The sequence below is a fragment of the Thunnus maccoyii genome, chromosome 17, assembly GCF_910596095.1.
Source record: "Thunnus maccoyii chromosome 17, fThuMac1.1, whole genome shotgun sequence".
Taxonomy (NCBI): domain Eukaryota; kingdom Metazoa; phylum Chordata; class Actinopteri; order Scombriformes; family Scombridae; genus Thunnus; species Thunnus maccoyii.
Window position 1 is genome coordinate 16,592,301 of NC_056549.1, and position 23,725 is coordinate 16,616,025.

Consider the following 23,725-nt stretch of genomic DNA (forward strand, 5'->3'; position numbering starts at 1 on the left):
TCAGGTGCTTACTAATTTTAGCAAGCCTCCAGCAAAAAAACCAGATTGTCCAGCTAAAAGGTTGAAACTGGTTACACATTTGCTGCAACGCAATGCATCATGTGGCCAATCGAATACATGTAAGTGCACATTCCTGGTAGACTGCTTTGTAACATGAACACTGAATTTATACTGTTTACCTTGTGAACATTGCGATAAAATGATTGTTGGAGTGAAAACTTTCCAAAGCTATAAAATCCTCTCCCTCATAATATTATTAAGTGCTGCCCAGTGTTTTGGTGTTTAATGATGTCACTATAGCAGACTTTCTGGATCATCCTACCAATACCTGAAGCAAAACACCCCCACCAACACTTTTTTTTTTTTAAACAGTGCTGTTTCCAGTCTAAATGCCCTGTAAGCCCAATGTCCACCCACCTCATTGTGCTCCAGGCAGCTGATCATGAGCTCAGTAAGGATGACCACTCCAGTGCGACCCACCCCGGCACTACAGTGCACCACCACAGGAGGATTGAGGCTCTTTGAGGTGTCCAGCATGGAGTTGGTGTGTCTCCTCACAGACTGGATTTCCTCAAGGTAGGCTGTAGGAGAGAATGAGTGGACATTGTGTCTAGCTGGCTGTTTTAGTTGTTCAGCATCTTGTTTCTTTAATTAGACATGAAAGAATGAGGGAACATTCATTGTTTCATCATTTATGTTTTGAAATTATTCATGTACAGATCGAAAATTTAAAAAAAGTAAAGGTGGTAATACTTACAGAGGAATCCCTGGACATATTCAGGACAGCCCTGCTCAGGCCAGTCAGTGTACTGCAGGTGCCAGACCGTCCTCTCCTGGCCAGACAGCAGGTGTTTGACCTTTAACCCTGTGGTGGCGTAGCAGCCTGAGTCGGTGCGAAATTTGGTTGTCACCTTGAATTTGCCATGAGTGGCCGAGTTGTGTTTAGAGCCCAGTTTGGGCCAGTAGCGGTGACTCTTGGACCTGCCACCCTCCTGGAATGAAGAGAGGATGAGGATGGATTGGTGAGTTGATAGAAGGACAAAAAATGGAGAGCAGATGAAGGAAAAAAGATTATGAGATAAGCTTATACATAAACACAAACGCAAAGACAGAAAAATGCACACTCTCACTTTCATGCTATTTTTCACACACAGACAGACGCCAGCTGTCGGTCCCAGAAAAATATCAACATCTGCGAGTGCCATGTGTGTGCATATGTGTGTGTGTGTGTGTGCGCGTGTGTGTGTACCTCCTCGGCTGTAACCATGGCGATGACGTTGACCCCTTGCTCCCAGACCATCTGCCAGAAGTCGGCACAGGTGCTGGCGAGAGGACCCTGGGTGGCAATGTAGTGCCACTCCTCCCCTCTGATCATCACCTGGGAAAACACACACACACACAAACACATAAAGAATCAATTAGTGGAAATTATAGTGACTGCAGTGGAAACAAGAATCTGACTAAACATGTGTAAACATACAAATTCACTTTATTACTAACAAGCTAAATCTAAACCAAACATGAATGAAAACTCACACGTAAACCAGAAATGAATACATTTGTAATTTAAAATATATTCAATGTCAAAAGCTCAGTAATCACATCCACCACTGGAGGGCAGTATGAACACCTCTTCTACACTGTGACCCTTTTCTCTCATTTAAAAACTCAACAGCTCCTCTCCAGCTTTCTTCTGCTTTCCCTCATTAACAATCATAGGGCCACACACAGGCCTGAAACCATTTTCAACAACCTCTAACCACATAGACTTTGGAGTGCCATTACATAAGGAGCATGTCCCAGCTGATTCCTCAGACCACCTCGTGACTGTAAACACTGTATTAAGAGATGGATGGGGAATAAACAAGGCCTTTTGTTCTGCGGCAGCTACCTTAAATGACGGGGGAAGTAAGAGGGTTACACCGTGATAGGCAGCGATTCAGTGCGGTGATCGCACTCGCGCTCTGGACTGCAATTAGGCACACACACACACACACACACACACACGAAATGCAAACTCATGCGGACATACACAAGCCTGAGCGCACACACACACTGCTTTGCAACTGGGAATGAATAGAGGGCTAGTGAGAGCAGCTCAGGTTGACTTAAGAGGGTTTGGAGTTTGGACCACATTCCTTGGGAATTCCACAAGCTCTGTGAGCTTAAAGGCACAAACAGCCTTCAATAGTTGCCTTTCATCCTTTCCTCCGAGCCGTTCCCTGCTTAGAAATGACCACAACAAAGACTAGCGGAAAGCTGAATGCATCACGTTTTTGCTCTTCGGTTTAATATATGATGTATGATGTGGGTGTTGCGAAGTATTTCAGACTGTCGACTGTGTACAAATAACCCTGAATCTTATTAAACGCTTTGTGAAATATTTTATTACTAAATAAGACTTGTGTGCCTGTCAGAATTATTGGTTTTCTTTATATAAGTTCACATTGAAAATTGATAGATTAAGTCAAATCCAGGATGTCATGTTGGCATAGTTAAGACTGTATGAGCCACTGGAACAGATATAATGTTGTATGAAGTTATGGATGAATCAAGTGTTCCTCTTAAGCTAAATTAACCATTTAAAAACGCTTTGGATTGTATGTCACAAAGCCAAGAAAGGGCTGTTTTTTTTAGTTCAGGAAAAGCAATCATACCCTAAAAAAGAAACATCTTTCATGAGCAAACACAGAGAAAGTGTCAAATCAATTACATAAGATCACAGAAAGATATGAGCAATAATCATCCCCAAAATGCATTTATACACTTTTTGATATTTTACCCATGACCCCATGAGCGCACCTTGATATGCGAGGCATTGATGTAGCCTGTGTTGTTCTCCTTGTTGGGTACAAGTTCAACCCGATTTTGTTCATACGGAACGACGTCACGGAAACGGTTGCGCTCTGTGTTTTCAGGCAGGGTTGCCGTGGTGAGAACACAGTCTGCCCTCTTCTTGAGCACCTGCTCATACTCAGTGAAGACTCGTTCCTCTTCCAGCTTCAACTCCAAGGTCTTACACTGAGACAGAGAGGAAGAGAAAGAGAGAGGAGAAGGAGGAGGGGGGGGAGAGTTAGTCATTGAATTCCAAGCAACACATCATTCAGAGGTTTCTCTTTCAGTCCCCCAAAGGGGCTTTTATTCGTTTACATTCTACTATACAAGAGACTATTCAGACCAGCGGATTCCAGAAATCTCATTATAATATACGTTCACATTTCTAAACTCTGGTCATCACTCACAGCTGAATACAGACTTTAATATCAAAGAATTCAAAGCATGTATAATGCACCAACACAGCTGTGAAAAGAGCAGAATATGCAGTGGTGGTTGTCTGTGGTATTCATCCTGGAGGGGGTAAGTGTTTATTAGGCCGGTCATGTTTGAGAGGGCAGCATCTCTGTCTCTCTCTCTCTCTCTCTTTTTATCACTCTTTCTCTGTGGCTCACTCGCTCTCTCTCTCGGGTCACATTCTTAACATACTAGCAGGCCCAGAGGCGATAAGCACCACCATGCCACGCGTTCCACAGCCCACTTAGGGCTTGCCCCCGTTAGCTTAGCAACAGTCGGGACAAAGGCTGGGTTTCACACCTCCATACTCATTAGTGAACAAATAGGCCATATTTGGGAGACTGAATGCATTAAATTAATGTGATCATGTGAAACTGTGCTTGAGTTTTATGGTGACCACCGTCATACAAGCTTTCCATGCCAGTGCCAATAGGTGAGAAAGCTGATGGTTTAAAGATCCTATCTGTAAAGCTCCAATCATAAAAAGTAAAATATGGGTTTGAAGACATTTTAAATTCTTTAATCTAATTAAAATTCAATTGTTCTTCTTCATCTGCTATTCTATTTAGCTGTATAATCATGGTGTGATTGTATTTGCAGTCTGAAATTGTTTGTTTACATAATTTTTGGACAATTGTGAGTGAAGTAGCACTACAAAAGGTATGTTTTGTATCTCTTGTATCGTAAAATGAGAATTTATGTGAATAAACATAAATTTTGCAGCATAATGGATCACAGAAGACTTAGGCAGGATAAAATAACTGTAATGTAATTGCAGCAAAAAAGAGACTGTAAATTATTTTAACCATAACATCATCATTTTTAAAGCTATTTATGAATCATTCATACATATTGTCTTGCTGAAATACAAACAAAAACAGACATTTGCTAAATCCTACTTCTAAATACCTCATGATATGCAGTAAAATACACAAAATCTTCAAGACTCGAGCAACTAGACATACAGTTTCTACAGTAGGACGGAGCATCTTACCCGTTCGTCTGTAGCAGCCTTGGCACCTTCCTCCCCGGGACACTCTGGGACAGGCATTCGGGCTACGTAGAGGCCGTTGAGGGCGGCCATCATCAGCGGTCTCTTCATGGAGTCCACTGACATCTTCTGCCTTTCCAGCGTCTTCAAAAGAGAGGAAAATCCCGGTGTCGAGGTTACAGGTACCGGCAGCATTGCAAGACTAGCTGACCTGCTGCGGCCTGAGTACAGCATGTCTATGTGTGCATTGTGCTTTTGCAGAAGTGGGTGGAGAGAATTTGACGTGCATGTCCACGTGTATATGTGTGTGTGTGTGTGTGTGTGCGTCCTGTTTGTAGGCCAAACCTGGTCATCCCCCTTGTATTCTGTCTAAAGGTGTGAACTAACAAGACCCGCATACAAAGCCTATTAACAGTAGACTTGCAGCTTCTTACCCACCTCACTTCAAACCTCAACTTAGTTTTGATCCTTTCATCCTCGTTTTATCCTTCCTCATATCTTTCATCCCTTTGTTTATTCCCACCTACCTCTTCAGTCTTCTTTTCTTTACAGAGCACACACTCCTGTCACCCCCGTCTCTATTTTTTTTTTAACCACGCTAGCCAAACTCTGACCCACATTGCATGGTCCCTCCTTCCTCCGAGGATTACCTCTCCTAATCTCCGATGCTATTAAACCTCCAGGACAGCTCCACCCTTCCCCTCTCCAACTCCTTCAGTGGGGCAGTCAAAACAACAGCTTGGGGGTCACTAGGGGTAGCCTCTATGTATGAAATAAACCAGCTGGTATGAATGAGGGCTATTAGCATCTGAGTTTCTTTGGAGTTATGGACAGAAGTAACAAAAACTTATTTAGGGGAATTCTGTGGGCTTGAATCACATCGTAAACACACGACCACATCAGGTCAATCTTGAATAGAGATTTATCGCTTCTAAGTGAGGCGATTATATGATTTAACTTATACCTGGACTCTGGTGCTGTATTAAATGTTTACGCCTTAACAGAGAGCTGACCTACACATGCACACCCAACCCAGAGCATAATCTGTAGGATTTATTGGGGGTTTTAGCTGCCTGGGGGGACTCAGAGCCTAGTGCTACCCTCTCAAGTGCTGAACCCCGGATTACTGCTAATCAGGAGCTATGAAACTAGCTAGCAAACAACAGGATGCAATTTTAACTGGACCAGTGTGGTGATTTTTGTTTTGTTTTTTGTTTTTGTCCAGTACAGAATAATGTTCTTTTTGGGTTACTTTAGTTCTATCTCATGATGTGATTGTGATTTAACTTCTTGTTTAGAGATTACAGAGAGTACATAGTTATAGTTATACAACATGACATGATCAAGCCTGTTACTGACACTGACATATGTTTATGTTGATGTGTTCCTTAGAGATACAATTAAATATAATTAATGCTTACATACAGTAATATTTGTATATAAATAGTAGGGCTGTGACTAAAAATTACGATCATTATCAATTAAACTGTTGATTATGTTACTATTTGTGTGTCAACAGTGTGCATATCCAACCCTAGTTGGCTACAGGAACAATTAATATTGCTGTTGAATCATTTCCTCATGTGATAAATAGCATGTATTAATATAAAATTTGTTGACATTGGCTAAAATTAAATCATAAAAAAATAGAATGTCTTACCCTCTGAGCAATTTCCCTCTCCACTATGCTGTCCTCCAAGGAGAACATCTCCGACACTGGCCTCTCTTTGAGCGGCTCCTTCCTCACCCTCTCCTTCACACTGGTCAGGTCCGGTTCTGAAATAGATGGGCCTAAAACGGCTCCATTCACCCCACCCTGGTCCCCTCTGGTCAGTGTCCCACCAGCACTTGCACCACCACCACCTCCAGGCCCGCAACCACCCTGGCTGTGCCCGGGTTTGAGTGCCCGGCCCTGGGCCTGGCTTGGGTCCATTGGTCCCTGGTTGCCCTGTGGTCCTTGATTATGGTTGCGGTGGTGGGTGTGGTTGTGATTGTGGGTGTGGGCACGAATCTGAGCATTGCTAGGAGGTCTGGGAGGACCAGGGTACTCTGGAGGGGGTTTGTTGGGCAGCTTAGCCAGAGCAGCCTGTAGCTGAGCACTGATGCTGATTTCCTCATTGAGACCTGGGATTTGAACATCCAACTCAGGACTCTCCTCTTCCTCCTCCTCTTCTTCTTCACTCTCACTGCTGTGGATCAGCATGGTAGCGTTGGAGAGAGTCTTTTGATGCTGGTAGGCCACGGGCCCCGGTGGCGTTACAGACGTTTCTTGTGCTTTCTGGGCAGGCATCTGCATAGGCAACTCTTTTGGCTGCTGAGGTGGAGGTTGGGGTTGTGGCTGAGGGGTTTGGGGCTGAGGCTGAGGCTGAGACATGGACTGAGGCTGAGGGGGCATCACATGTTCTCTGAGTGTATTCCTCCGATGAAGCGGAGCATTCATGCCCTTCATCACCATGCCCTCCATCCCACCTCCTACTCCTCTCATGCTGCTGATCACCTCCATGCTGTGTCTCTTACCCAGGGTGGAGCGGTGTTTAGCAGCAGCAGTTAACGGTTCACTAACCTCCTGCAGGGATTGGTGCACCACGGCTGAGCTGTCCGGCTGGAAGGTCTTGACTGACAGCTGTACCATGCGGGTAACCAGCTCCGGACTGCTGCCCCCGATGCAGCGGTGACGGTGGCTGGCCAGGTCCGGTGTGCTGGTGGCCGGGCGGAAGGAGCTGGAAGGGTAAGGTGGAGGAGGCCGTGACATGTGGTTTCTCAGCATGTTAGCTGTAGCTGCATAGCTTCCCGCGTTTGCCCCCTGTTGTTTGGTATTTGCCAGCTCAGGTGTGCTGACAGTGTGAGAGATTGAGCTTCCTACACCTCCACCACCACCACTGCCTCCACCTCCATTAATGCAGGGTGAATGACAGGGCCCCTGGCTGCTGGCTGGTCCTCCCTGATGGGGGCCATGGGACACTGGCTTACTGTAGCTGATCTGCAAGGCAGATGTCACAAAGAAACAGTATGAAATGCAGTAATGAGCAAGAAACAAACAGGTGTAGTAAAATATATTCAGAGCATCCACCTATACCTGTGGGGCATAAGGTCCTGGGCTGGGCCCAAGGCCATGATAAGGGGCCCTCTCCCTCATCTCTGGCTGGCTGTACACCAGAGCCTCAGGCTGGCGGTAAGCACAGGCATTACTGATGTTCAGACTACGCAGCGATTGGCTGTGGAGGTCATGATGAGCTGGGAGCATGCGCCGCTTCTGCCGCATAACAGCATCGTACTCGGGCGTGGGTCGGTAGGACGGAGCAATGATGGCGCTGTGGCGGTGGCTGGGGATGTAGTCCGGGCGCATGAGCTCACTGCCAGGGATGCTGAGGTTGGAGGACATGGGCGAGGGTGGGACGAAAGTCTGGGAATGATTGAGGGAGCTCAGGCTGGGGCTGCTGTACATGCTTCCATTGGGCACAGTGCCGTTACGAAAGGGAAAGTCCACCGGGCAGTGGTCCAGACTGGTCTCTGACTTGTAGTAGGGGTCGTCATGGAAGATGCTGTCTAAAGAGCACAAGAGGGAGGAAGAAAGAATCAAAGAGGAGCAAAACCCTAAATGGCAAAGAGCTTTCATTTATGTGCTAAATCCATTTATAGATCCCCTCCGGGCATGTTTTAGGACATGTACTCTGCTTTGAACATGTAATTTGACATGTTTTTTCTTTAAAACAAGTTGAATTAACAAGTAAAAAACTCCTAAAAGCACAAATCCTTCTTCCTCATTGAAAAATCTAAAAACTATGAATATATACAATATATACAGTATATATATACTCCACAGCTCTGCCATAAATTCTACATTTACAAAGCTTATACATTTTCAGTTTTTGTTGACATTGTCAGAAAGGTGATAATTCTATTTCATGTTTATTGTTGAAGTCGTAATGGGTGGTGGTGATGTACTGGAGTGCATTATATTGAAAAGTGTTCCTAATATTTTGCTCACCTCATGTATATTAATGGAGTCGACAATATCTTAGAAACACCATTCAATATAATGCACCTCAGTGCACCACCACCCACAACCACCTCAATAATAAAGATAAACTAGAATTATCACCTTTCTGACAATGTCAACAAAGTCTTAAAATGTATAAGCTTCGTAAATGTAGAATTTACTGCAGAGTTGTTGTATTGGATCGCACAGTTGTTTTCTTTTTACAGATTTGAAATATTTTCTTCCCACCAAAACCAAGTGGTGTGCGTGTTTGTTCAACAAATCGAGCATTCTCTCTCGTGTGAAACTATCTCAAGCCCACAAGCGGGCAGACGTGCATAATCTAAGTCCACACAAACAGAATGTGATGCTGCGATGCCTGAGGTCTCACTCCAGAATGATCTCACACCCACGCATAGTAGCACACCCAGAATGTTTTTCCACTCACTCTGTTTTACTGTCAAGCCGACATGAGTGAAGCTCTTTGGATTATAAGGCGGGGTGAGTGTGTGAACAAGTCAATGAAAGAGCGAAGCACAGATGAGGTCACTGCTCAGCGCCCCAAACATTGGGCTCTAATTGGCTGGGAGATTGTTAAAGTACAAATGAGCTCTCTTAGTCACACGACTGATGGGAAGGACACAATTAGCTCCATTCAAATGCTTCACTTATTATCAGGGAGGGTGACATCTTAAATCATAGAGGTTAAAGCAGTGAGCTGGAGGGGTTGAAGCTTAGTCTGAATGCGTTTGTCTGTGTGTGTGTGTGTGTCTTTTGCACGTACCTTGAGAGCTCTGTGTGTCCTGGTAATGCTCTCCATACTGGGAATGCATTGTCTGGAAGTTACAGGACTGGGGCCGCGGCTAAATGAAGACAAACATAAGGATGCAGGACATTGTTATACTTAATTAAGTTATCAGCAACAGCCTTTAAAGTGTCCTTGAAATGTGACTTTTATTTTTCTACAGAGGTTTAATTTTCTTTACTTTCTTTATTCTGTTTCGACACATCTACACAACAGGTGACTATGGTTGACTTCGACCTATTCTCGGGCCATGCAGTTGTCAACCGCCAGGGCCTGTGGTTCTCCAGACAGACATCTGAGCACTCGAGTGGACTGACTGAACAGCTATTGTGCCACATTTAGCTGAGCCATTGTCTGGGCAGCAGGGAGGGAGACGCACAAATCACTGCCTTCATTGTCGCACCGGAAATCAGTCCAAGCAACACCCTTGCAAACTTTCCAACAACACCCACCACACCACCAAAACATTAAAACCAAGACTCCATGGCACAATTAAGAGCTGCCCTGAGTGGAAGAATGGGACCAGATCTCTAACCACAGCCTTTTCTGACTTCCCTCCCAAATTCTCTCTCTGTCTTCTAGCTTCTGGTTTCATTTATACAGACCAGAGGTAATAACAAACAGAACTCAACAACCAGTGATATTAAATCATATCAAAGAGAGGAAAGACTTGTGAGGGGCTGACAGTACCAGAGAGAGGCGGTGGGTCCAGGTGGGTCGCCTCCTGAGTGGTGCAGGTGAGTGAGTCGGCCTAAAGAGAAACAGATGCATTAGCAGATGAATTCACCCATGAACTCTAGAAAGGAACATTAAATTTAGCAAATATACCATTTGTTTTTGGTATTACACTCATTTCATAACCTTCAAATGGTTCCTGAACTTTTACAAGCGAAATGTTGCTTATGCAAAGATAATGCTGATTATAAATGTTCTAATGGCCTTCAGCTGTCCTCCCTGGGTGGCCTCGAGACTCACTCTGCACAGATCTTGTTCTGTTTGTAGAACTTGTGTCTGGCCGTGAAAAGGCGAGCGATGTACTTGGCCATTTCCATATCCTCCTGCACATAGAGACACAGAGAGAAAAATATTGATATTCTAAATTAACACAGCAGTTGCATTTATAGTAAATCAAGACTGATTTTTTCTGTGTGAAGGAATATCCAGGAATGTGTTTGTTGTTTTTTTTTGTTGTTGAACTTCCCACTAGAAACCTTGTACGAAGCATGTGTGTGTGTGTGTGTGTGTGTGTGTGTGTGTGTATATGTGCCGAGACCACCTGCAGACACAACACTCACCATGTGAAAAATGATGGTGTCATCTCTGCTTGTTATCTCCACTGTGATGGCTGACTTGTTGTGTGCGATGGTACCAATGTCCTTCCACCTGTCACACGGAAATAAACACACAAAAAAACACATTGAGTTTTCCTGCATAAACTAAATTCAGATTATTTTCATGCATCTTTTCATTTGTTCACATTAAATTTCCTTCATCACCGATGAGGTCAAAGGTCATACATGCAAAGAAAATAGATAAATAATGAGGGTAGACTTGCTTGTGGAGCATGATGGATCTGCCATTTCGGTGTTTGACAAACACTCCAATGAAGGACACGCCAATGAATATATCGTTGGTGTAGTTGTCCTGTAGAGGAAGGGAAAATAGTGCATGGACACTTAAAAGTCTTCTCAAAGACAATGCATACTCTCCAGAGGTGTGTGTGTAGGAGGGTGGAGGTAATTTATCTACCTTAGCAGGAAAGCTCTCCTGGCCAAAGCCATCCAGTTTCTCTACCTCCTTGATATACAGCAGCTCTGCTTCAGCTGCCTGCATTCGACTGGAAAGTACAGACAGAAACAGTACCAGACACTAAGAATCTTCTTGTTTATAGATATTTTCTCTTTTTTTTATTATGTGCACATGCACACACACACACACGGATATATATATATATATATATAAAGATGAAGCTGGCAGTACCAGTGACTCTTGTGCTCCTCAGCAACTTTCTGAGTCCACTCCTCCAGCACCTCTTCTCCATTATGCCAGTTCTGAGAAATAAACAAACAAACCAAAAAAGAGAGAGCAAAACATTAGGCAGAAAATAAGAGAGGAGGGCACCGATGGAGGAGAGGCAGTAGGAGTAGGATTAGGGGAAAAGAGAAGAAGGAGAAGAGAAAAGTGATGGAGGTGAAGAAAAAGTGAAATGATGAGTTTCAGTGACAACAAGAACAAGAACATATTGTAACAGAGTAAAATCATGTTTCATTACTGTAATACATTTGGTATTCTTTCACAAGATCTCTATCTCTGCCGCACTGTCACTCTGATCCAGTCGTTGTCTGTTTTCTGCCTGTCAATCAGGTATGCAGAGGGAGGAGGTACACAGGTAACACAAGAATGTGTGCCTTCAGGCAACACACACATAGAGACCCACACACACACATACTGTCCATATTTGAGCAGTGAAGGTTTGAGGACTCACCACTGGAAAGAGCACGTACTCCCTGAGGAAGTCCTGAGACATGAACTGAGTGAAGTCTCCAAAGTCAGCTAGAAAACACACACATTTATAATTTATTAGACAAAGGATTTTTGCATGTATGAATGTAAGGTTTGCACATCATGTTGTTATTCTAAGACATTGGGAACTCAATATTTTAGGGTAATGTACAAGAATAACACTGAAAACAGAACTGACAACTGGTATTTATGGGCCTTCTTCTAAAAAGTTCAATCTATATAGATCATCACATGAGAGGATAACCTGTCAGGATTATTACAGTCTTTCCAATTAACACCAAGCTAAAACTTCATATTTTCCTTTTCTACACACTTATAATATTCCAATGTATTCCAACAATAAATTTTAAAAACAACATATTTGTCTTTGCCTTTGTAATATATTTTGATATCAAGACTGTTGATGACCATTGAATTGCTAAGTAGCTAAAACTACAAAATGTGCAGTAACTTTATGGCTTGCTACATTATATGAAATAAGTTTTTTTAGTTATATAATATTTCTAGGGAGGATATGTGTGCAGTTACACATTAGGGATACAAAGTAATGTACTATGATAACACTATATTTCTACTATAAGTTAAAACCTTTGATTCAGAGGTAATCAGAGGCTACTTGTTACTATTTAGTAGTTAGTCCTTGATTTCGTTTCCTTACTCACCCCTTGTCAGGATCAGGAGTTTGCCTACTTCACTGTTAAGTATTACCAGAAATAAATGTCTCATCCTCCACAACATGCTCAGGCGTCCAGATAGGGCCTGTAAGTGCATCGTAAGTACTGTTTTGCTGTCTGCTGGACAAAAAGAGGTGTAGCCAGGGATCCTCACTTCCCGACAGATAAGGGTCTTCCTGATGCTGCTGAGGCTAACCTTGGAGCTAGCGATAAGCTAACTGTCTGTTTACATTCCCCCTGAGACATAGACAGCACCCAGGAGCAAGATCGAGGAGATGGAGTGAGGTTGTGTGTGTGTGTGTGTGTGTAAAGACTGATACCATAGGAACTCAAGTGGACTGGGCTCTCCCCGTGGTATGCAGCCATATTAGGTAGTGAAGTCAAGATGACCTGAGAAAGTGTGAGTTTGTGCTCTCTCTTTCTCTCTTGTGCTGTCTGTCTCTCTCCAGTAGATTATTCGCATGAGTTGTTTGTTCATGCATGTGTGTGTTTGTGTGTCTTACCTTGTACTGCTAGGCCAGCTAGTCTGATCCCCTGCTCTACTGTGCAGTGGAGACGTCCATCAAGCAACTCCTTCTTCACCTGCAGGTAATACTGATACCTGGAAAGAAGCACAGAGAAAAGAAAAAGAGGAAATGGTTATTCAGATTATGCTGTATTCAGCTATATTAGCATGGCCTCAACAACTATTGGATGTATTGTTATGAAACATCGTAATGGTAGTTTGTCCAATTTTGCTTTATGATCAAATCCTCGCAAAACTAATGACATTCCCATTAGCCCATTAGGTGTACTTTGTGTTTAGTGTTAATTAACAAATGTCAGCATACTAAAATGCTAAACAAAGATGGAAAAAATGATAAACATTATACAAGCTAAATATGAGCATGTTAGCAGTTCGTTAGTTGGGGTTAGTTGGGTGGGTGGGTGGGTAGATAGATAGGTGTGTGGTTAGTATAGAGTAAGATAGGATAGGGCAGGGTAGGGTGGGTAGGGTAGTTGGGTAGGGTAGGGGTGGTTGGGTGTGTAGGGTAGGGTAGAGGTGGGTGGGTATGGTAGGGTAGGGTAGGGAAGGGTAAGTTAGGGTAGGGTGGGTGGGTAGATAGGTAGGTAGGTAGGTGTGCGGGTAGGGTAAGGTAGGGTAGGGTAGGGGTGTGTAGGGTAGTTGGGTGGGGAAGGGTAGGATGGGTGGGTAGGTAGGTGTGTGGGTAGGGTAGGGTAGGGTAAGGTAGGTAGGTGGGTACTTTATTAATCCCTGGGGGTAAATTTCTTTGTTCGTTCTAAGTATAAGAGCTAAACTTTTCTTTTGACTCTTAGTCATGTTTTTACATAACAGACTGCATACCACAGCCCTTCTACCAGCTTAACTGTACAAAAAAATCTGACTAAGTGGGTGGTATCATAGCATTCTTATTAGCTTCAAGAAACTCACCAGAATTCAGATGGTGCTAAATATTATTTTTCCAAATAGCCACAAAGTCTCTGAACACCAGTTATATAAAATTGAGTTGGAAAACATGATGGGTTTCAGTTCAACACTTGTATCCAAAGAAAGTAAGAGGAGCTGTGCTCGAGGCATTGCGCATTAGCAACTGAAGGCTTGCAAACATCCACTGAGACACCACAGAGAGACGTATTCCTCTGCTTCTGGTTTGTGCAACAGAAAGTATGCGTCAAGACAGTATTGGCAACAGCATTAGCCGCTTAAGACAATGCCAGAGAAGCCTGATGCAGAATCCCAGCAAGGAATGAGTGAATCACCTCTATTTGAAATACCAATGACTCATTTTTGACTTGAGAGGAATGCCAAATGTATACCAGTAGGGGCTAAACAACACAATTTTATAGTTAAGTAAATTTTTAGTTAACAGCAAGCATGTCTTATTGAGGCCAAATGTTGAGCTGATTCTAATAAGGACAGGGTTTAATCTTAGGTAGGACCAACACAAGCTGGACAAAAGAAGAGCTTTATAATTGTGAGGCAAACCAGGGCTCAGTGCACTGTGGTTTTGAGCAATGGTGGTTTTGCCGAGTGTAAGCTGATATGATGACACTGTTCAGATTGTTGCGGCCACTGCAGCCTTCACACAAGTCCCAAAGCCAAGAGGCAAAAGTGGTAAAAGTCCTGAAGCCAAGAGGCTGAAACACACAGCGCTCCTTAGGTTTCTGAGCTCCTTTTGTCCACTTTTAGCCCGGGTCCAACTGAATGTTTGTCTTTTGAAGAATGGAGTGGCCACACAGGAGGAAAGAGAGAAAACTGTCAGGGTGACCAGACTCAGCTGCATAAAACTTGCACACCGTTTCCTGTTTGTTGCCATGGTGACCATGGGCTGAGTCTTTCCAATGTGGGCTGTGAGACACCTTTTCTGACATGTACTCTACTGTTTAGCTCCATCTGTACTTTTAATTCACTCTCAGAGTTTCTTGCCCTCCTTTACCTCCTCACATCTTTCATTTTCATATTCTTTTTCACATTCTCTCCCCCTCTCCCCCACTTGTTCTTGCTCTTTTCTTTTTTGAGCTCCTCTCAACGTACTCCCGGGCCTATAATCTGACCCCGCCCTCCTCCCTCACCCTGTCATTACACCCGTTGGCTAAGCTGCCATTCCGTTCCCGTGGCAACCCTCTAATTAGCCAACCCCAACCACCACGGCTGCAGCGGGGGGCGGGGCTTGATGCGGTTGGGAGGGGAGGAGCCTCGCGGGACACAAACCCTTCAAATGATTGTGGACTTTGTTTTTACAAACGCTCCATGTTTTCCCAGCGTTCTCTGTATGGGGTCTGGGGAAATGTTGAGGTTGACGGTGGTTGGTTCTCATTCTGAGGTTCGATGGTAACAGCATGAGGCCAGCGGTGAAGAGGCGGACAGTAAACTGTTGAAATAACTATGAACAAGTGAAAGCGTGACAGTGAAAGGCAGTAAAGAGAGGTCTCAGGGTGTGCTCATGGGAGAGCCCAAACTATACAAAACAGCCACGAAACATCTTATAGAACAGCGGTTCCCAACCTCTTAGAGCCCAAAATTCACAAGATAAACCAAAGTAAAAGGTCTTAAACAAGCATTAGAAATATGTTTTCCAGTTTTCTCCTCCGTTTACCATCTCACGACCCTCAGACTTATATCAAATTAACACCCTTTAACACCCTTAGCCACCAATTTCATCTCAATGAAGACTGTTCTCTGTATGATAGCACAACTAGGACTGGGCGATATGATATCTATCAAGATAAATTATCTAATTTCACCCCATCACAATAAATATTACAACATTTTTAATACAAACATACTACTTCTTAAATGTTTGTCTCATTCAATTACAATATGACCAGTTAAACATGCTGAGCTGTTGGCAGATTGGATGCTTCTTCTGTTTAGATGTCCATGGTTGTTGTGGCTGTTGTTAGTTCATAGACATTTACTTAAAATTGCAATTTGAGTACATTTATTTCGGTCTGTGAAAGATTCTTTATGTCTGCAATTTGATACATCAGGTTTATTGTCCAACACTAATATAAACCCCAGACAAGCACATATTTAAGTTAATTTAACTACAATGTAAAGCCAAACAAAGCTTGAATTGTGTATGAGCCTTAAAAAACATTGACAGGCGTCTGGAAAATGTTTGTGTATGAAATTATCCTACCCACATATGAAATCCACATGCTGCATATTGAAGGATTTCATTCCAGAAAGATATACATCCACTTTAAAAGGCACCATTCATGTCTGAATATTTAAAAACATAAAGGCAATTCTGTCCTCATATATGTTTTGCAGATAATGATCTGCAAAATATAACATAGCATAGCTTGTCAAAGTACAGCTAATATTCCTGAACAGGGTTTACACAGTCAAAAATATTTTTGTAATGAACCTGTGTGAGTTATGCTCATAACCATTTCTTTGGTAAAAAGTTGTTCCAATGAAATGTTTGTAGGTTATGCAGAGTAACAGGAACACTGTTTCTGGAAAGATATGTTGCTGTTGTAAAAGTCATTTTTCATTGCTGCAAGCACCACAAATGAAATTAACCTCCATTGTATTAGGGTTGCGTCAGATATTATCATATATTTCTATATAGATCTATAGAAATCTGGACAAAAAAAACCTTAATTACCTGCATGGCTGTGAGAAAATATGTGTCAATGTAATTTGCGTTAATATACGCTTAAAATGTATTAAAATTAGGTAACGAGCCTTTATATAGACTAAAAGTACAAGAAAGCATTTCTAATATTTGTTTTTTAAGTATACAGTATCATGCTCCTGTCACATAGAATCCTACTTGTAAGCCTGCACATACAAGACGTCCTTATAGCGGCACACACCTGGCATGTACGTATGTCACTATGACATCACCGTGGTGCAACGGCAGGTTAATATACGTGGATAGACATGAGGTAAACCTTTCCTTACTAGGAGTTACTTGTGACTTCCACCAATGCAGAGCGCTCTGCTGGCACTGCAGGCAGCCACACAGGCACAAAGAGCCCTTTATATGCCCACTCATGTTCAAGCCCCGCTCAAGACATGCTGCCAGATGTCCAAGTGGCCCGGACAACAAGCCTGCGAGCATATGTGCATGCATGCATGAATGTGTGTATGTGTGTGTACATATGCCTCAACCCCCCCCCCCCCCCCCTTCCTCCACCCCCGCCACCTCTGCAGTGGTATGACCCTGACCACCCCCTCAGCCCCAGGATGAGTCCAGACGGCTTGTGTGGGAGGCAGGAGGATTTCACTTTGAAATGTGTTGAATCAGCAAGGGGCAGAACAGAGTACAGCTGTGTGTTTGTGCATGTGTGTGAGTGAATGTGTGTGTGCGTGTTAGTGATAACTAGCTGAACAAAGCTAGGATTTCAAGGCTGTTGGTGCTGTTAGCCTTGGGGGCTGCTGAGGCCAGCTGGCCTCGCTCCCCGTCAACAGCTCTCTGTTTAGGTTCCTCACTTTCTCTCTCTGGGCCACTTTGCCCCTCCTTCATATCAGTGAGACAGATGGAACAGAGGGTTTCATCCACTCACTCTACACCTCACCTTCTGCAAGATGAGTGTGTGTTCTGTGGTTAAAATGAGACAATTTTTAGAAAGTAAAAAGACAGAGCCGCCGTATAATATATCTAGTTACAAGTCAGTATTATATATGGAAGGTAGTACAAGTTTAGGGGTCAAGCACTGGGCAACTGAATGGCACATACAGAAAAGTGATTCTGATCTCCTCCCACCTCACACATACACAAATAAAAAGAGAAATTCACACTCTAAACAAACCACTGCAAACACAGAAGTAGTTACATTTAAATCCACAAAATAGTTGCTGATTATCTAAGTAAGGGTTTACCCCGATTCCATCAATATACCTGTTTCTATACTACAAAGCACAGTGTGATTAATAACATAAAAACCTTCCACCTAATGTTACAACATCAGGAGTTTCCCTTTCCCCCCAGTCTCAAACCTAACCTATGGTAATCTTATGTTACCATTGGTTTATCCCTCTGGCCGTCTTGGTGTGAATACGGCAACAAACTAGTGCTTTGAGGCATTGTTTTTTTAATCGTTTCAACACTGCAGAGCCTGTATAAAGATGTTCTCACAGATAAAAACACTTAGTAATGGTGCCACTTCAAGCACAAGTTTGTTTGTATCCTTGGGAATGTGAAGGAAAGATGAACCAATGAAAGAAACAGAGTGAACACAAAAATACCTTTGACGAAACATAGTAAAAACTCTAATTAAGGTGTTTGAAGTGTTTAGAATTTGACTAAATGCGGAGAACTCTACATGCAGTATCATATTACAAATACGATTACTGAGCTGAGCATGATTGCATTAATATAAGTGGAGTTCAGTGTTTACATGGGCACCAACTTTCTTGCATTACTGCCTTCATTGCATGATAATTGGATTACTGGTGTGAATATGTAGACAGTATACACACACACACACATACACACACACACATACACAGACTTTAACCCCCTGCTCTGGGTAATTTTCACAGCTGCATGGAGGGAGGAAGAGAGGGAAGGAGAAACAGATGAATGGATGGACGGGAAGAGAAGGAGATCTAGTATCAGGTTACACATCAGTCAAACACTGAACTTCAAAGACCTGACCACATTATAAAACCCACATTACGTTCTCAGTCAGTCTCCTTTACTCAGGGGAGACAGAGGCAACGCTCTGTCTTTGTGGTGTCTGGCAACAAGTTACAATGGATTTGTCTCTAAAACCTTATAATCTGTTATTACTTAATAGAACATCTTAGTTTAGGGTTTTTTTCTTATTATTTAATTGCTGTTAAACTGAAGAAATTGAAAACAGTATAGCTCTTGTGCATGGAACAGGGCCCTTTTTTTGTGAAATGATATATCAAGGAAACAATGTCCCAAAAAACCAAAGTCTACTCTCTCGCACTGTTTTTACACACTAGTATAAACATACTTTTCTATGTGGACACATACATATGTATATGTTCCAGCAACAACACATGCGGGCAACAAGCTAAAACCACATAAATACCAAGGTATAAACCCAAAGCCGAGTCTTGCTGCCAAACTTTTACTTTCTCTGTCCCCACTTGTCTTCCTCTTTGCTTCTGTCACTCTGTCTCCAAATCTTCCCCCTTCCTCCTCCCATTAGCAGACCAGGTGTGTAGGCAAAAAACACACACTGGATCTGAGCCAGATCAACCTGCAGTCAATAAATTATCAACATTTTAAAAAGATGGCTGTCAGTCGTTATTGTGTTCACGCTGATTGATGGGAGTTCTTAGAGGATAGTACTGACAGTATAAGGCTCTTGATTTTTGGCGAATCTCTTGATGAGACCTGGTTGACTAAAAAAAAAGTGTTTGGAACTATTAAAAAAAAGTTGTGAGGATTATTTTGAACTTGAAGTGAAGAGAAACAGAGACGGGGCTTTTAGAGAGGTTTGCCTCGGGAAGCGTGTATGCTCTTACAATGTGGAGTATTGTGACTAACTCTTCTGACAGGGCTGCAGCTGGCTTCTGAGAGGATTCTTGGGAGAGTGTGCGAGGTGTGTGATGTGAGCGAGCGAGCGTGTGTGTGTGTGTGTGTGTGTGTGTGTGTCTGTGTGTGTGTTTTGTAAACCAGACATTCCCCCACCCCCTTTACCCCCAGCACTTCTGCTGGGAGGAATGTGTGGTCCGCCTCCTACGCTGGACGGTTGTGCCAACATTCCTGACTAACAGAAAAAGAGAAAGAGGGAGACTGAAGGAAAGGAAGAAGGAGGACGAGACGCAGGGAAAGAGAATTAAAATGTGGGGCTGGTGTGATGTGAAGATCTGCTTCTGATTAAAAAAAAAAAAAAAAAAAAAGGAGTGGGGTGACACTATGTACAGGGACTGTAAGAGAAAAAAAAGGGGTCTTGAGAAAAAGAGGGGACCATTGTTCCCTAAATTGCCCCCAAGGCCCCATCATAACCCCTTCAACCCCATAACCCCCATACACACACACACACACACACACACACACACACACACATACCATAAAAGCCCGCAGGGGATTCCTGGAATACCATCCCCTTACCAGAGCAGACCCTGGCTTCTGTAGAACAAACCAGCAGACACACACTCTCTCTCTATTACGCACACACGCACACCCACACACACAACCACACAGAGTGAGTGTGTCATGCCAATCAGTGATACACGATGATTTCATTTATATCAACGTAAGTGCACAAATAGCGTGTTTAGTCCTGCCGCTCAAAATACAAAGGAAAGTTATCAGTGTAAATGATTAACACACTCATACACGGGGACACACACACACACACCTTAAAGTCGACTCTAGTGTCAAAACGTCAAGCTGTGACCTGCAATCGACCTTTCCCACATCCAGCGAAGCCACAAATTCAGCAGCTCAGTGTTAGGCAGACCTGCGTGTCTCTGTGTGTCACTATGTGCGCGAGTATGAGAAGCAATCTGAGATGACTGTCCACTACACGCTGACCCCTGGATGCCCTTTTAGGGAACGTACTCACTCATACGCAAATATGTACGCGCACAACACGCACTGTGATATGGGAAGAAAATGGCTGTTGTTGATGATGTAAGTGTAGCAAGGGTATCACATGTTTGAGAAGATTTGAGAAGACAAAATTTATATCAAATATTCAGCCTAAAAAGTGAAGACCCGCTGGAAATAAACAAGTCAGACTACATCGCAGTCGCCACTTCTCGGCTGTCACTCGCAAGCTAACGAGTAGCCTGCTTGTTAGCAAACATCATAAATAAGCAACTTACGACACTCCCAAACATTTTTTGAGACTTTGTTTTTATCTAACATGTTTGAGGCAAGAGACATACAAAAGAGAGACTACAATAATAGTCATCACCAGACTCCACAGACAGAGTTTTGCATTAAGTTACAGATTTGCAAGTTTGATCCCTCCTATTCTTCGCATCTCTGGTCAGACCTGTGTCACCTGGAATCCCATAATGCCATGCAAAGTAATTTGCTCATGTGCAATTAGATAGTGAATAGGAGGAAACTTTGCAACGTCTGAAAATGTAGACATTAACCCTTTCACAAGCGTTTTCTTCCCACATTACGGCATCAATCGGTGTCAGTATAACACTGTTAGCATCACAACCAGTCTGGTGCTGACATAAAATATATTTTCTTTTCGTTTAATTTACACAACTCATCACAGACACCTCAATTTCTACTTTCCTAATCCCACTATATACCTCCAGCTAAACTGCACATGATATTATGTACATACAGTAATATTTGTGGACAGTAAAGGCCTTTTCTAGTCTTTTAGGAATAGGACATTTTGGCTTAGGCTACATGGGATACGTAAGGGTGCATTTACATGATTTCACACTTTTTAAACTGGCAGATTCTAAACTTATATTGAACTAAAAGGTGAGCATGTGCAAGGCACAAAGCTGCTACTTATGGAGACTCACTGTGTCTGGTGTATTTATGGGCAAAAAATCCTTTTCTAATTTTGACAGTTAAAAGTTCAACTTTACAAAGACGCACACATGACATGGACTATTTTGGACGTGAGTCACATGAAAGAAGAAGCAGAGTTTTGTCATATGAAGCTAGTTGACAGAATACAACTTAATTGACAAAGTGGTGGTAGTAAAGGCAGTCGCTGTTCTGTATATAGAGTGAAAGCTTTGAGCACAACTGCTGGCTTTTTTGGTTTATAGGTGGTGTTTGGAGATTCTTTACCTGGTGGCTTCTTGCTCCAACCGGGAGACACTGGGTACGTAGAACATAACTCCAAAGAAGAGCAGCGGCTCATTGCCAAACTTGTCCAACTGCTTCTTGAGGGGTTTCTCCAGCTCCACCCAGCGCTGGGCCGGGGCCTGGGTCTTTCCTTGGAACCACAGACCGAAGTAATGGGTCTAAAGCGAGGGGACAGACGGAGGGAGGGTCAGTGTGGTGCACAAAGTAAAGGGATTTAATGGAAGTAAAAGGAGGCAGGAGAGGAAGGAAAGCAAAGAAGAGAGTGGAAGTGAAGGTGGTACAAAGAGGAAACAAATGAAAGATGAGTTGTGTGAGCAGGATGCAGTGAAAGATAAAGAGGCAGATGAAATAACTTGGAGAGACGCAGAGGAAATGGTGGGTAGATGCACAAAGCAAAGTGTTGAGATGGGAAATTGGGGTTTGGAGGGATGGAGAGAAACGGATTGAGGAGGGGAATTGGAAATGAGTTGAGAAGTACATTTGGGACAAACGAGGAGAACAGAGAGGAGATTAATAAGCAGCTGAAATACAACAGGCACATATTTCTGCCTCAAATCTGATCAAACCTTTGACGTCAGCAGCGTAACTCTGTTAAACATAAATATTAGACCAGAGCCATTACCAGTAAGATAACCCTGGGAGAAAAGAAACGGGCTACAATCCTATCTCACTAAATCAAAATGAAAACCAAGTCTCTGGCCTATTATTTTATCTCAAGATTGATATGCTAATTGAAAAAGAAACATGATTCAGCTGAATAAACAGCAAAAACAACACTCAGAAAGAACGATACGGGTCTTTTCCAGTGATATGATCAACTAAATTGAATTTGTGGGCTTCTCAGAAAACAGTTCATCCAAATCACATATTGATTACAGTACTGGTTCAGTGAGGGGTTCAACAGATGAGCTTGGAAATGTTGTAACCAGTTTAGACTGCAAGAATTAGCATTTATTCTTACTCTGGCTAAGAATACCGGTTTGTTTCGGATGGATTCTTGACATTTGATGCTCCAGATAATGTAGATGAAAGCAATGGATCCCATAGCGGCCTGTTCATACGGATCTGGGGCAGGTTTCACAAAATGTGCAACATGCAAGCTGCGATTTGCAACATGAGATCATTTCCTGTCATGTTGATTTAGGCACATTTCACTAATCATAACAAACCAATGAATGAGCACGCAAGAGCCCCGTAGGACTCACAAATCTTTCTGTAATTTGTTTGTGTGTGTCGACGGTATCACAAAGTGGTGTGCCCTCCTGTTTCGTCGGTGTCGTTTGCCTCTACTGTAATGAAAGTGGTAAAAAGCTGCAAGCTGCAGCTGCAAGGGCAAATCTCATCTTCTTCTTCTTCATCTTACATGCAAGCACACACAGACACATACTCGGAGCCTCAAGTAAATAGATGTAAAAGATGAAAACAGCATATTCAGATAAACACAAATACACACAAAAGAGTCCTGAGATAGCGTGCATGCACGGGGTAGACAGCCGCTGAAGCCGAGGCGTCACACCATCTTATTTATAACATCGCTGACACCTGGCAAATACCACAACACTATGTGAGTACGCACAACTACACCGCCCCTCTCCCTCTCACTTTGTTAGCAGCCCCGAACACACACTACATACGCGTACGTATATAGAGGTAGCCACGCTTCGTTAGAGACAGACAAGGACCCTGCAGGAGAGAGACAGCAGAGGGCAGGGAGACACACACGGAGGTGGTGGGGAGAGACGCGTGGCACGCACACCCACAAATAATCTGACATTGCATCTATTAACATGTGAAAGCATGTTCTTCTTTGTTTTTCTCTGTATGTCTGATATGAGTTTTCCAGTGATGATATTTATGTGCAGAGGCTGACAATAGCTGATATTTTGTATCAGCATGCAGTATCTTTACGATCACTTGCCCGCAACTGATTAGAGTTCACTGTATTCTCCAGAATTTGATTGTTGGTAGGGTGGAAAAACCGGTGAAATAGCATTTGGGTGTTTAGACACTGGGGTGTCACGTTGGACTCAAGGTTAAGGTTTTTTTTTCAAAGGCCCATCATTACCAGCTCTTCATGTCCAGGCCTATAAAAAATTCAGAACAGATGTGTAGATTATTTTTGACTTTTATCAAGGACAAACCTCCAGTCAGAGATTTCCTCAAAGCCAAATATCAACATATTTTTCACTACAATGTACTGGTGTGAAATGATGAATGACTTCTCCTCAC

General features: G+C 43.0%; 1 protein-coding gene across 1 annotated transcript in view; it reads right to left on the reverse strand.

Moving 5' to 3' along the window:
* Nucleotides 1-23,725, reverse strand: part of LOC121882622 (tyrosine-protein phosphatase non-receptor type 14-like) — a 38,084-nt gene that overhangs the window by 2,490 nt on the left and 11,869 nt on the right. Inside the window, exons 3-19 of the mRNA XM_042390989.1 lie at nucleotides 21,479-21,654; nucleotides 12,767-12,864; nucleotides 11,552-11,619; nucleotides 11,047-11,117; nucleotides 10,816-10,903; nucleotides 10,622-10,710; nucleotides 10,362-10,449; nucleotides 10,042-10,124; nucleotides 9,757-9,817; nucleotides 9,046-9,124; nucleotides 7,359-7,828; nucleotides 5,943-7,262; nucleotides 4,286-4,426; nucleotides 2,803-3,021; nucleotides 1,250-1,378; nucleotides 758-992; nucleotides 418-581 (exon numbers count right to left, since the gene is read on the reverse strand). Of these exons, the coding sequence (XP_042246923.1) occupies nucleotides 418-581; nucleotides 758-992; nucleotides 1,250-1,378; nucleotides 2,803-3,021; nucleotides 4,286-4,426; nucleotides 5,943-7,262; nucleotides 7,359-7,828; nucleotides 9,046-9,124; nucleotides 9,757-9,817; nucleotides 10,042-10,124; nucleotides 10,362-10,449; nucleotides 10,622-10,710; nucleotides 10,816-10,903; nucleotides 11,047-11,117; nucleotides 11,552-11,619; nucleotides 12,767-12,864; nucleotides 21,479-21,654 (3,579 nt within the window). The remainder of the gene's footprint in view (nucleotides 1-417; nucleotides 582-757; nucleotides 993-1,249; nucleotides 1,379-2,802; nucleotides 3,022-4,285; nucleotides 4,427-5,942; nucleotides 7,263-7,358; nucleotides 7,829-9,045; nucleotides 9,125-9,756; nucleotides 9,818-10,041; nucleotides 10,125-10,361; nucleotides 10,450-10,621; nucleotides 10,711-10,815; nucleotides 10,904-11,046; nucleotides 11,118-11,551; nucleotides 11,620-12,766; nucleotides 12,865-21,478; nucleotides 21,655-23,725) is intronic.